Source organism: Tursiops truncatus, chromosome 5 (assembly GCF_011762595.2).
Source record: "Tursiops truncatus isolate mTurTru1 chromosome 5, mTurTru1.mat.Y, whole genome shotgun sequence".
NCBI classification, from domain to species: Eukaryota; Metazoa; Chordata; class Mammalia; order Artiodactyla; family Delphinidae; genus Tursiops; species Tursiops truncatus.
In genome coordinates, this window is record NC_047038.1 from 121,624,072 (window position 1) to 121,638,901 (window position 14,830).

Below are 14,830 nucleotides of genomic sequence, written 5' to 3' on the forward strand. Positions count from 1 at the left end.
AGATTTCACAATAATCCGGGTAAGAGATCGTGGCTTGGATCAGAGTATTTGTGGAGGTGGAGCGACATGGTTGGATTTGTCTGTATTGTTATGATATAGGTGATAGGATTTGCTGATAGAATTTCATTATACATCCAAGTTATAAGCCAAGTATTTAATTCGTAAATTAAGGAATAATTCAACTATAGAAAAGTAGGGGAGATATTATATGAAGCAGAAGATTTAAATCTATCTTTTTTATACTATGAAAGGTACTTTGTCAAGGTAGTTAAAATATTTGATGATGACTAAATAGTACTTCTATATATATATTTACATTTTATTAGCAAGATAATTAAAACCCAATCCCAATGTTTACTGAATTAATTTTTATCTATTATAAAATATCTAGTTAAAAGCTTAATGTCTTACATCTAACATTTGTAGTTAAAATAAAATATATCCTAAAGCTTATTTGTTGGAAACAAAGCAGTCTACTGATTAACAGAAATTTGAAAAGACAGTAAAATATTTTTTAGAGATGAGCTGGTTGTATAAAGTTAAATGGAAGAAATATAGAAACTACTTTTATTCATTGTAGTGTCTAAATCACGTGAAGAACTAGATAATTTTTTTCTGAGCTCTATCAGTAGGGGGCAGCAAAGTCTCAAGTAGTGTGTTTTCAGGTTCCTTGGGAGGCTTTGCTAAGGAAAATTTCCTTTTTTTTTTTTTTTTTTGTTGTTGTTGCCGTTGCTCTTAAGAAGTTTGTTCTGGCTTGCTTTTTAATGAAGTGCTTTGGTAATATCACTTAAAAGCCCTGTAGCTTTTGTTCAGATATTTAGCCAACTGTTCCCTTAGGCGCTATAGATGCTTTCTTAATGAGAGTATGTATTTTTTTCTTTCTGTAATTTAGGGAGTACCAGGGCCAGGAAAATATGACATTAAAAGTCAATTTCAGAAGAATGAAAGTATGTCATCAAACGTAAATCATGCCTCACCTGCTTTTCTTTCTCAATCCCGGGTAATGTTCTACAGTTATTTCATATTTAGTGTATAATAGGTATAATGCAATGCCAGCAACAAATCCAGTGGTGTTAGGGAGATTATAAAAAGAAAAATGGTATTTAAGCAAATTAGGAACAGATGCAGCCTGGGCAAATCATTTTGCCAGAAATGTGGGTAAAAGGAAATGACTTATGATTACACTATTAACAATAATATGCAGAGATGAATATTCAAATTGCAATTATTTATTAAACATTGTCTACTAAGCAAATTTGCTTATGTGGAAGTTCAGTTTAGCTTATAAGAGCTTTTAGTCTGGGTTTTAAAATATACTAATGAATATGTGAAGTGTTGACGTGTAATCTATGAGGACATGCATATCTTTTGGAGAAGGTTCTGAAGGCTCTCTGGAGCCTAGCTGTAAATTATATCTAAAACTGCCACTGGGGCCTTTATTAGTGATGTGAGAGTCTACTTCACAGTAATCCTGTTCTCCAAGGTCTATATTGAGGGGACTTGAAGGTATCTAAGATATTCCTAAGGCAAGAACACTATAATACTAGCAAACCTTTATGTCACAGTGGCCAGATCATGTCGTTGTGATATTTAACCAATTGTACTATCTAAAACTCAGATTATGTTATTTAACTAGGGAAGGTTATTAACCTTCAGATGACTACAGCAGGCTACTTTAGTTTCATTGTACTTAAAAGGCAACTCCTTGGAGACAGATAGATTGCAGGTATATTTTGGATACACAGTTAACATGACTTTTTAATGGGTTAGATGTTGTGGTGAGGGACTAGGAAGAATCAGGAATGAACAGCAGGTTTCTGCCTTGAGCAACTTGATAGTACTTAAGGTACTACACAGAATGGATGTGAGGGAATGGGATATCGTGTGTGTGCCCTTGATTTTAAAAATACCATTTTTACAACTAGAACTCTCAGTTTTTATTCTATTCCTGTTCATCTGATATACAGTCCTAATGTGACATTACTTAGCACCAATTATAATATTTTAAATATATTTTCAGAAATGAAAAAGAATATGATATCAATTTTGCTTAAGAGGACCATGAAGAAAAGAATCATGGTTCTGGGGTGAAAGATATGGAAGAGTTAAAACCAACAGGACTGCCTGCTAGGGGTAGTGTTAGTGTTTAGCTGAATATGAATAGATTTATTAATGATTATGATTGAAAAAGCAATAATGAAATTAACAAGGTGGACTTAGAACACAATTTTTGATTTATAGAATTAAAGACATGTTATGTTATTGGGATACTTATTTTAGTCTTGACTTAAGGAGTTGTCTGGTATTTTATGTAAATGCATTGAATTTTCTTATGTCTTCAACTATTAATTTTTAAAACATAAGATTTCCTTTATAATAATGGTTCTCAACTCTTGCTGCATATTAGAATATTTTGGGAAATTTTAATACATTCTGATACGCAGTTGCTTTCTTTCCTCTCTCCCAGAGATTGATTCAACTGGTCCAGAATAGGACCCAGGCACCAATACTTTTTTTAACTCCTCAAGTAATTCTATATGCAGCCAGGGTTGAGTATTACCATTTAAAAACATTGACTCAGCATTTAAATAATAAAATAGTATTTAAGAAGGCTTTGGAAATGTTCCTACATGAAAGGAGGCTAAAAGCAATATCTGAGCCTAGACTAGGTTATGTATTAGAGGGGAAAAATGCAATAGAATTATAATTAGATCAACTGACAGATTTGGAATATGAATGGTACATTAGATAAAAGTCATATCATTGATTCATTTAAGAAAATACATGTAAGAAAATATCCCTATTTTTAATAAATACGCACTAAAGTATTTAGGGGTAAAGGGCCACAACACACATAACTTTCCATTAAATGGTTCTATATATATGTGTGCATATATGTGTGTGTGTGTGTAGAGAGACAGAGGGAGGAACGGACATACAAACAGAGAGAAAGACAGAAATAGAGTGGGCAAATGAAAACAGTGAATGGCATAACATGTTAGCAGGTGCATCTGGGTAATCATTGCACAGGTATTTTCTGCATTATTTTTATTCATAAATTTGAATGTTCCAAATTTTAAATTAATTCTAAATAAAAAAGTTAAAAAAATGATTATTCAATGCTATATTTCATAAGATTTCATAATTTACATATAGATACATGTATATTTAATATCAATCAATTAAATATTATAAATTTATAATAAGCTTATTATAAGTTTATAAAATCATAACTTTAATATTATAAGTTAAAGTGGATTTATATACCACTTGAATCTAAGATTTTTTTCTTAAGGTAGCTAGTGGTATCGTTGGGTTAATTGAATATATATGTTGAGGAACTTTGTCAATTTGTGTAATTTTATTACATAGAAGAAACCATGTTAGATCATGTAGTTTTTCTTTATTATCTTGCAGAATATTTTAAATGTGAAGATTGTCCACACACTATCATCTGAATCTCATATTGAGATGATTTCCTTTGAAAAGTCTTTCTGGCTTAGCGAAGTACATAATGCATTACTGTATTAATATATAGATGATTTTTCTAAAAGTATATATTTTATGTTTTGATAGATATGTTTACTCATCTACATTTTCTTCACTCCATTAAGAAATAAACTCCAGATGTTATATTACTAAGAAAGCAGCTTTTAACTCACAAAATATCAAAACGTACCATAGTTTCTTACTGGCATAATTTCTTGTTCTTCACTAGAGGTTTGTCCCTATGAAGTCAATCACCCCAGCTCCTGTTGCATATAATGAATCTCGAACTGCTTTCAAGCCCTTGAAGAAAACACCAGGACTGAAAAATACCTCATTTGGTCAAAGTGCTGCTCGATTCACGCAAGACTCTAGGACAGAGAAAATGCCAGGTTAGCAATGAATTCATATGTATCTACTCTTTAGCTTTATGCAACTTAATATCCTTAAAATGGATGCACCAAAAAAAAAAAAAAAAAAAAATGGATGCACCAGAAAGTACAATTTTCTGTTCTATGGGTGGTGTTGTCATTTTAAGTCAACATTTTTTTAAGCATTGACTCTACACTAAACACAGATAGGTGAAAATAATGTACAGTTTTAGTAAGATTTTAATTTAACTTGTCACATCTCTTAGTTGTAATTTTCTATTGTTTTCCTTTTTTCAATAAATTTCCTAATTTTCCCTTGGTAGGTGAACATATATGTAAATTATGTGGTCACTGCCAGTAATATAACTTATGATATTCAGTTTTGTTAAAATTTTATTTTGGAGATGTCCAATCACATGTTCTAGTATTCTCAGTGGGTATTCTAGTATACAGTGGATAATCTAAAACTATAACACAAAAATAACATTTAATGACTAACACATTGCTGATGTATAACAAACTCAGTGGCTTAAAAAAAGACTTTTTCCATCATATCCCATTAATCTGTGGGACTGCTAAAAGGCAGAGTTCAGATGGGACTGTTATTCAGAGTGCATGCATAGCTCAAGCATTGCTACCCCAGGGTAGTTGGTCTTTTCACATGGTAGCTCAGGGCTCCATGAGACCTGGCAGGAAGCTGCAAGGCTTCTTATGACCTACCCTCAGAAATTCCAGGACATCACTTTCTGTTAGTCAATCAAGTGGCACAGGGTAGCCTATATTGAAAAGAAGGACATGAAACTTCATCTTTCAATGACAGGAGTAGCAAGGAATTTGTGGCCATCTTTAATCTGCTATAGAATACCCTCTGGCTACAAAATATTTTCATTTTTCCTACATGCCTTCTCAAGGCCTCCAAAGTCTCAGGCAAGTATGGTATAATCTTAAAGACCAGGATCTTGTTATCTAAGTCAGGTGTAGGTTCAGGTGGGGATTCTTGGGTGTGGTCCTTCAGATCATCTTGTATATCTCTCTTCTCTATCAGAAGAGCTGTGAACTACAGATACAAGTTATCTCCCCCATATATTCAACACATATTGGTGGGAGAGAGATAGGATAATAATACTAGAAACTCCTATTCAAAAAAGAGAGAAAACTGGAGGCCCACAGTATTACCAAATCAAACTTGGGTCCACTTGCCTGTGTGCAGTAAAGCCAATCTACTGACACAGGGTTGTGGTGAAGAAAAGTGTAGCATTTACTGCAGGGCACCAAGCAAGGAGTCCAGGTAGCTAGTGCTCAAAAGACCCAAACTCCCCAGTGGCTTTCAGGGAAAGGTTTTTAAAGACAGGGTGAGGGAGGGGAATTGTGGGGTGCGTGATCAGCTCATGGACATTCTTCTGATGGGTTAGTTGTGAGGTAATCGGGAGTCAACATCATCAACCTTCTGTTTCCAGCCGCTCTGGGGTCTACCTGTTTGTGGGCAGCATACAGTTAACTTCTTCCACCTGGTGGAGGTTTCAGTATCTGCAAAACAGCTCAAAGGACATGGCTTAGAATGTTATCTATAGCCTTTGAGGAGGAACTAAAAATGCTTGACTTTGTTTAATGGCTAAATTATTATTATTTTGTCTTGCATGACTGTTTTCCTTTCTTTCTGCATTTTCTCCCTTCTCTGATTAAATTTATTCTTTGGAACATGTGGAAGGCCTAGGAGGCTAGTTTTCTACAAATAAGAGACAGGCAGAGGGCATTGGGTGAGGGTATCTGTCCTGAGAAGGCCCCATGGGGTCCTGCTCAGTGACAATAGAAGTCACAGGCCTATAGCAATTCTGAAGTCTAAGCTGGCACATGTTGCCATTTTCTTAGTTAGGGCTCAGCTGGGCTCCCTGGGAGAAAGATTTCCTGTGGTGCTTTGTTTTACCTTTTAGGCTCTTGGTTTCATCCTTTGAAACATCCTTCCTCTTCTATAAGAAATAGGCTATGTTTTCAGCTTTCTCAACCTGCTTCCTGCCCAGGGAGATCCGGGGTCTATGAGCCACTTTTCATTTTGTACTGTTGTTGTTTGTTTCATTCCAGGTTGGTTCATTCCTTATTAAAACTTTGTAGGTTTATTATTGTATTAATTTATAATCAAATACACTGGACAAAAGCCAAGCTCACATGTACTTCTTAGAAAAACCTTTGTCTACTTTGGGTCACCTTTAGTGTTGCTGTGTTTCTGTACTCTTAGATTCTTAGGAGCACTATTGCACTATTGTTTTAGCTTAGAGGGTCTATGACATATGGCCTTAAAATTCCTAGATGTTCTTTTCTGTAACTGAGAGATTCTATGAGATACCATCTTAAATCTTTTTGAGGTCTTAACAAAGGTCTTACAGCTAAACCCTGGATTTGGTCTTGGGGCGTTTCTTGCTTTGAGAGCTTTTTGCTATGTGGAGAGACTGGGGATGAAAAACAATTTTACTTTCAAACTCAGAAAATATTGGTTTCATTTTATTTCCTATAAATTCTGCTTGAAAACTGAGCAGTTTTAGCTTATCTCTTTCTAACTATACCTTCTCACACACAGCTAAAAGCAACTAGTTGGCACTTTTGATATTTAACCTAGACATTTCCTGAGCTAGAATCCACTATTTTATTAGGTGTTTTCTTCACTATTCCAAGTATTAGTTTTGCCAAAATTTCTGCCATTATAGAATACAAATTATCTTTTCTCCAACCTCCATAACATTTTTATCACTCTCTTTAAGCCATTACCAACTGTCTCCTCAAGGCCGTTTCTCTAAGTCTTGAGTTGTTTCAGCTTCTGGCCCATTGCCTGATCCCAAACCATTGCTCCAAGTTTTGACACGGTAATTTTTCCTTGGAGTAATGCTGTACTCATGGTATAAAATTATTTACTATTTATGCCATTGAGAGGTTGAGTATTATTCTTCTACATCTTCAATCTTGGCTAGTCTGGTGGCTTTCTTCTCCAATAGCATGCAGTGGAAGTGATATTCTAGCACTTCTCAGGCAAAGTCATAAGCTTAACAGCATATACCTGGGCCTATAGAAACAATTGATTTTGGAGACCTGAGCTTCTAGATAGAAATCTGACTAGTTTAAGACTGCCATTCTGGAGAGGTCTTATATAGGTGCTAGGCACTACTCCAGATGCACCTAGCTCAGTAGTGTTTATCATGAATCTGAAATACAAATTATTTCAAAATATCAATTTATTCAGTGACCCAACTGCCTGAAGTTTGGGCCTTGTTTTCAATTTGATGGTCCAATGTATTACAAATAAAGTTTTATAAATTCCCCAAAGGTTATTTTATTTTTAAAGGATAAAGTTTAATTATGATGACCTCTAAAATCTAATCCTGATCTTACATATTTTAAGAATTAGTGAGAATGGCCTTCGTGTGTTTTCTTTTTCCCATGTAGATATTAGTATACAGTAATGACTTAGACTCACAAATCAGTCATCGAACAGATTCAACCACCTAATATATGGCTCAGAGCTGTGGCAGGTTACTGTTCGAAGGCATCCTAAACTGTCTAACTCTGGGGTTCCTGGGCATTGCTACACTTAATAACTGGAAAATGAACATAAAAAACCTCTAATGTAAGTGAATTATAATGATCAGGGTGGCTTTTCAAATCAGAACCTTAACAAGATAGTACCTGAAATGCACACACCTTGAGGTCCCTATATTTAAGTACTTAAGCTCACTTGTCACAATGTTACATTGTCCTCTCATGCCAGAAGAAAGCCAAATCTAAGATATTTGTATTTTAAGTCCCTTAAATGGTGGCCCAAATAGTTTTCATTATGCTCTCTATTTATATTTTTCCCGAGCATTATCAGTGGAGGAATGTTGGAAGACATCAGAAATAAGATGTATTGGCATTTAGGTTTTCTGAGAGTTGGCACGACAGACTTTTGGGGAATAGACTTTAGAACTAGAATATTTTGAAAAACTGGGAAGAGCTTGTGGGCAGCTTCTTTGAGAAAAACCTTACATGTATCAGGAGTACAGAGGATTTGACAGCGTAGAATGACTTGATCACTTTTAAACCAGAAGGAACCTAAAGTGTCATCTAGCCTCATGCCCACTTGTTTGTTTCCTGCCTGCAGTGAGAAAGGAGATTGCACCAGAATGTAAATCCACACAATGCTTCCTTCATGGAGAAAGACTAGTTATAAAACGTTTAGTGAGTCAATTTACATTTAGTTGTAAGCTCCTTTTATTGTAGATTGTTCTTGGATGGGCAGCAGTTCACAGATCACATTTTGACTAGCACTGATCTAGTCAATTCCTATTATCTTCAGACAGGAACTTGAAGCCCAGAAAAACAAATGAGATTTAAGTGATGGTTCATACCTATTTAGTTGCAGATCTAATTTAGTAGATTCCAGATAACATGAGTACAACCAAATCAGGTGTTATTTCAAGTATTTGATATTGCATTTTATGAATATTGCTGCTCACTGGAACTGATTTCTTGAAAATACTGAATTATAAAACATATACAAATATTTGTTTCAAATATTTGAATGTCTTGATAAAAACTTTTATCAATGGCAAAGAAAGTTGTCTGTATTATTTTGAATGAATAAAAAGAAATGTTATTCACTCAGATTGTCACTGTAGAAAATGTTCCTAGTTATAAATGTACACTAAAGGGTAAAAGGCAAAAATTTAAATAACTAAATACTATAATAGGAAGATTGGGTGATAGCTGATTTTTTTTCTCTTCCAAATTGATTTTTTTTTTTTTTTTTTTCAAATTGATTTTTAATGTTGTTACATCAAGATTTCAGTACTTTTTGGCATCAAGAATTTCCCTCCTGCCCTCCTCCCTCCCTCCTTCCCTCCCTCCCTCCCTCCCTCCCTCCCTCCCTTCCTTCCTTCCTTCCTTCTTTACTGAGTATAATTTACACAATAAAAATAATTCATTTTAAGTGTACATTTTGATGAGTGTTGGTAATTGTACATAGTCAGATAATCACCACTATTTAATCAGGTTTTAGAACACCTCCATCATTCTTAAACCGTTCTCTCAGGACTTCCCTGGTGGTGCAGTGCTAAAGAATCCACCTGCCAATGCAGGGGACGTGGGTTTGAGCCCTGGTCTGGGGAAATCCCACATGCCGTGGAGCAGCTAAGCCCTTGCACCACAACTACTGAGCCTGCGCTCTAGAGCCCATGAGCCACAACTACTGAGCCTGCATGCCACAACTACTGAAGCCCCCATGCCTAGAGCCTGTGCTCTGCAGCAAGAGAAGCCACTGCAATGAGAAGCCCGTGTACCACAACGAAGAGTAGCTCCCACTCGCCACAACTAGAGAAAGCCCACAAGTGGCAGCAAAGACTCAACGCAGCCAAAAATAAAAATAAAAAAATAATAAATTTATTTAAAAAATAAATAAAATAAAACATCATTGCCATACCCAAGGTCATCTAGGTTTCAAAAAAAGTTCCTCATGTCCTTTTGCAGTTAATCTCTACCCCCACCCTTGGCCCTAAGTAACTGTCAGTGTTCCTATGATTTTTCATTTTCTGGAATTTTATATAAATGGAATTACACATTATTTAGGATTTTGTGTTTGTCATCTTTCACTTAGCATGATGTTTTTGAGGTTCATTCATGTTGTTGCATTTATTTTTTCTTTTTATTACTGAGTATTATTCCATTGTTTGGGTGTAGCACATTTTGTTTATCTGTTCACCAGCTAATGGACATTTGAGTTGTTTTTATTTCTCTTGCGGAAATAACTAGCAGTAGGATTTCTGGGTCATGTGGTAAGTATATGTTTAACTTTATGAGAATTTGACAAATTGTTTTTCAGAATGGCAAAGCACTTTGCATTCCTGCCAGCAATATATGAGCATTCTTTCTAAAAAATTGCTTCATTTATAGTTACTCAGTTTATAAATAAGATATGGTGTATATATACAATGGAATACTACTCAGCCATAAAAAACAATGAAATTTTGCCATTTGCAGCAATATGGATGGACTTTGAGGGTATTTTGCTAAGTGAAATAAGTCAAACAGAGAAAGACAAATTGTGTGATATCACTTATATGTAGAATCTACAAAATACAACAAACTAGTGAATAAACAGAAAAGAAGCAGACTCACAGATATAGAGAACAAACTAGTGGTTACCAGTGAGGAGAGGGAAGGGGGGAGGAGCAATACAAGGGCGGGGAAAAGTAAAAGGGTTATTTTGGGATTATATGAAATCATATGTGTAAAACTTTTGAAAATTATAAAGCACTATAGAAGTTAAAGAATCTTTCATTCAATAAATAAAGTAAAATAAATAATAAAGTTACTCAGTTTAAAAGAATTAAAAGTGTTTCTTACATATGATATTCTTCATAATTCTAGGTCCTGGGTTTTATAATATCCCAAACGATACTTTACTTGACAACTTTAGCAATACCTGCTTGAAGAAACAAAAGAAAAGTGCATTTGGTTCTTCTGTTCCTCAGACTCTCTTCCTGGTTCAGAAAGAAATTTCTCCTACTCCTGGGCCTGCTGGCTATAAGGTAATATGTCGATACCAAAATTACATTACTTATATCTATTACCAAGAATTTAGGGTTTATAGGATTACATGTGATATATATACCTCATTATTATAAGCCATACTATTATTATTGAAATTATTTATATATGGTCATTTATGGCATAAGAACAAAAATTAATTTGGTTCACAGCTATGTTTGTAATTTTTTTTTAAAAGTAGATCTTATTCTTTATCTCTTTGGAGATCTCATATGTAGTTCTTTAAATATTTATCTTCATTTTATGATTGGGCCACTATATTCTGAAAGTAAATGTAGGCTTCCTTTAAATTAGGGCTTCTTTAAATGTTCTCTGCAGTTTTATAATTTTTATGTTGACGTCTTACACATCTTTATTAGATTTATCCCTCAGTATTTGATGTTTTTTTTTATTTGTACATGAGTGTTCATAGCTTTATTCATATAGTTCATATAACGTTCATAAAACTTTATTTGTAATAATAGAGCTGAAAACAACCCAAATGTCCATTAGTCAATGAATGGATAAACAAACTGTGATATACTCATATTTAACAAGAATTAGTACATCTAGCCCTCTCAGAATAAATAGGAGGAATGAAATAAACTGACAAAAAAGAGTGGATAGTACATTATTCAATTTTTTTTTTAACATCTTTATTGGGGAATAATTGCTTTACAATGGTGTGTTAGTTTCTGCTTTATAACAAAGTGAATCAGTTATACATATACATATGTTCCCATATCTCTTCCCTCTTGCGTCTCCCTCCCTCCCACTCTCCCTATCCCACCCCTCCACCCTCCCACTCTCCCTATCCCACCCCTCCAGGTGGTCACAAAGCACCGAGCTGAGCTGATCTCCCTGTGCTATGCGGCTGCTTCCCACTAGCTATGTACCTTACGTTTGGTAGTGTATATATGTCCATGCCTATCTCTCGCTTTGTCACAGCTCACCCTTCCCCATCCCCATATCCTCAAGTCTGTTCTCTAGTAGGTCTGTGTCTTTATTCCTGCCTTACCCCTAGGTTCTACATGACATTTTTTTCCTTAAATTCCATATATATGTGTTAGCACACGGTATTTGTCTTTCTCTTTCTGACTTACTTCACTCTGTATGGCAGACGCTAGGTCTATCCACCTCATTACAAATAGCTCAATTTCATTTCTTTTTATGGCTGAGTAATATTCCATTGTACATATGTGCCACATCTTCTTTATCCATTCATCCGATGATGGGCATTTAGGTTGTTTCCATCTCCAGGCTATTGTAAATAGAGCTGCAATGAACATTTTGGTACATGACTCTTTTTGAATTATGGTTTTCTCAGGGTATATGCCCAGTAGTGGGATTGCTGGGTCATATGGTAGTTCTATTTGTAGTTTTTTAAGGAACCTCCATACTGTTCTCCATAGTGGCTGTACCAATTCACATTCCCACCAGCAGTGCAAGAGTGTTCCCTTTTCTCCACACCCTCTCCAGCATTTATTGTTCTTAGATTTTTTGATGATGGCCATTCTGACTGGTGTGAGATGATATCTCATTGTAGTTTTGATTTGCATTTTTCTAATGATTAATGATGTTGAGCATTCTTTCATGTGTTGGTTGGCACTCTGTATATCTTCTTTGGAGAAATGTCTATTTAGGTCTTCTGCCCATTTTTGGATTGGGTTGTTTGTTTTTTTTGTTATTGAGCTGCATTAGCTGCTTGTAAATTTTGGGAATTAATCCTTTGTCAGTTGCTTCATTTGCAAATATTTTCTCCCATTCTGAGGGTTGTCTTTTCATCTTGTTTATGGTTTCCTTGGCTGTGTAAAAGCTTTGAAGTTTCATTAGGTCCCATTTGTTTATTTTTGTTTTTATTTCCATTCCTCTAGGAGGTGGGTCAAAAAGTATCTTGCTGTGATTTATGTTATAGAGTGTTCTGCCTATGTTTTCCTCTAAGAGTTTGATAGTTTCTGGCCTTACATTTAGGTCTTTAATCCATTTTGAGCTTATTTTTGTGTATGGTGTTAGGGAGTGATCTAATCTCATACTTTTACATGTATCTGTCCAGTTTTCCCAGCACCACTTATTGAAGAGGCTGTCCTTTCTCCACTGTACATTCCTGCCTCCTTTATCAAAGATAAGGTGACCATATGTGCATGGGTTTATCTCTGGGCTTTCTATCCTGTTCCATTGATCTATCTTTCTGTTTTTGTGCCACTACCATACAGTCTTGATTACTGTAGCTTTGTAGTATAGTCTGAAGTCAGGGAGCCTGATTCCTCCAGCTCCGTTTTTCGTTCTCAAGATTGCTTTGGCTATTCGGGGTCTTTTGTGTTTCCATACAAATTGTGAAATTTTTTGTTCAAGTTCTGTGAAAAATGTCAGTGGTAGTTTGATAGGGATTGCATTGAATCTGTAGACTGCTTTGGGTATTATAGTCATTTTCACAATGTTGATTCTTCCAATCCAAGAACATGGTATATCTCTCCATCTGTTTGTATCATCTTTAATTTCTTTCATCAGTGTCTTATAATTTCCTGCATACAGGTCTTTTGTCTCCTTAGGTAGGTTTATTCCTAGATATTTTATTCTTTTTGTTGCAATGGTAAATGGGAGTGCTTTCTTGATTTCACTTTCAGATTTTGCATCATTAGTGTATTGGAATGCCAGAGATTTCTGTGCATAATTTTGTATCCTGCAACTTTACCAAATTCATTGATTAGCTCTAGTAGTTTTCTGGTAGCATCTTTAGGATTCTCTATGTATAGTATCATGTCATCTGCAAACAGTGACAGCTTTACTTCTTCTTTTCCAATTTGGATTCCTTTTATTTCCTTTTCTTCTCTGATTGCTGTAGCTAAACTTCCAAAACTATGTTGAGTAAGAGTGGTGAGAGTGGGCAACCTTGTCTTGTTCCTGATCTTAGTGGAAATGGTTTCAGGTTTGCACCATTGAGGATGATCTTGGCTGTGGGTTTGTCATATATGGCCTTTATTATGTTGAGGAAAGTTCCCTCTATGCCTGCTTTCTGCAGGGTTTTTTATCATAAATTGGTCTTGAATTTTGTCAAAAGCTTTTCATGCATCTATTGAGATGATCATATGGTTTTTCTCCTTCAATTTGTTAATATGGTTTATCACATTGATTGATTTGGGTATATTGAAGAATCCTTGCATTCCTGGAATAAACCCCACTTGATCATGGTGTATGATCCTTTTAACGTGCTGTTGGATTCTGTTTGCTAGTATTTTGTTGAGGATTTTTGCATCTATGTTCATCAGTGATATTGGCCTGTAGGTTTCTTTCTTTGTGACATCCTTGTCTGGTTTTGGTATCAAGGTGATGGTGGCCTCGTAGAATGAGTTTGGGAGTGTTCCTCCCTCTGGTATATTTTGGAAGGGTTTGAGAAGGATAGGTGTTAGCTCTTCTCTAAATGTTTGATAGAATTTGCCTGTGAAGCCATCTGGTCCTGGGCTTTTCTTTGTTGGAAGATTTTTAATCACAGTTTCAATTTCAGTGCTTGTGATTGGTCTGTTCATATTTTCTATTTCTTCCTGATTCAGTCTTGGCAGGTTGTGCATTTCTAAGAATTTGTCCATTTCTTCCAGGTTGTCCATTTTATTGGCATAGAGTTGCTTGTAGTTATCTCTCACAATCTTTTGTATTTCTGCAGTGTCAGTTGTTACTTCTCCTTTTTCATTTCTAATTCTATTGATTTGAGTCTTCTTTCTTTTTTTCTTGATGAGTCTGGCTAATGGTTTATCTACTTTGTTTATCTTCTCAAAGAACCAGCTTTTAGTTTTACTGATCTTTGCTATCGTTTCCTTCATTTCTTTTTCATTTATTTCTGATCTGATTTTTATGATTTCTTTCCTTTTGCTAACTTCGGGGGTTTTTTGTTCTTCTTTTTCTAATTGCTTTAGGTGCAAGGTTAGGTTTTTTATTCGAGATGTTTCCAGTTTCTTAAGGTGGGCTTGTATTGCTATAAACTTCCCTCTTAGAACTGCTTTTTCTGCATCCCATAGGTTTTGTGTCGTTGTGTCTCCATTGTCATTTGTTTCTACGTATTTTTTGATTTCATCTTTGATTTCTGCAGTGATCACTTGGTTATTAAGTAGCGTATTGTTTAGCCTCCATGTGTTTGTATTTTTTACAGATCTTTTCCTGTAATTGATATCTAGTCTCATGGTGTTGTGGTCGGAAAAGATACTTGATACAATTTCAGTTTTCTTAAATTTACCAAGGCTTGATTTGTGACCCTAGATATGATCTATCCTGGAGAATGTTGCATGATCACTTGAGAAAAATGTGTATTCTGTTGTTTTTGGATGGAGTGTCCTATTAATATCAATTAAGTCCATCTTGCTTAATGTATCACTTAAAGCTTGTGTTTCCTTATTTATTTTCATTTTGGATGATCTGTCCATTGGTGAAAGTGG

General features: G+C 35.1%; 1 protein-coding gene across 1 annotated transcript in view; it reads left to right on the plus strand.

The window, feature by feature from the left end:
* Positions 1-609: 609 nt before the first annotated feature.
* STPG2 (sperm tail PG-rich repeat containing 2) overlaps positions 610-14,830 on the plus strand; it is a 423,221-nt gene continuing 409,000 nt past the window's right edge. Inside the window, exons 1-3 of the mRNA XM_019926437.3 lie at positions 610-1,000; positions 3,719-3,878; positions 10,248-10,408. Coding sequence (XP_019781996.3) covers positions 950-1,000; positions 3,719-3,878; positions 10,248-10,408 — 372 coding nt within the window. The 5' untranslated portion in view covers positions 610-949. The remainder of the gene's footprint in view (positions 1,001-3,718; positions 3,879-10,247; positions 10,409-14,830) is intronic.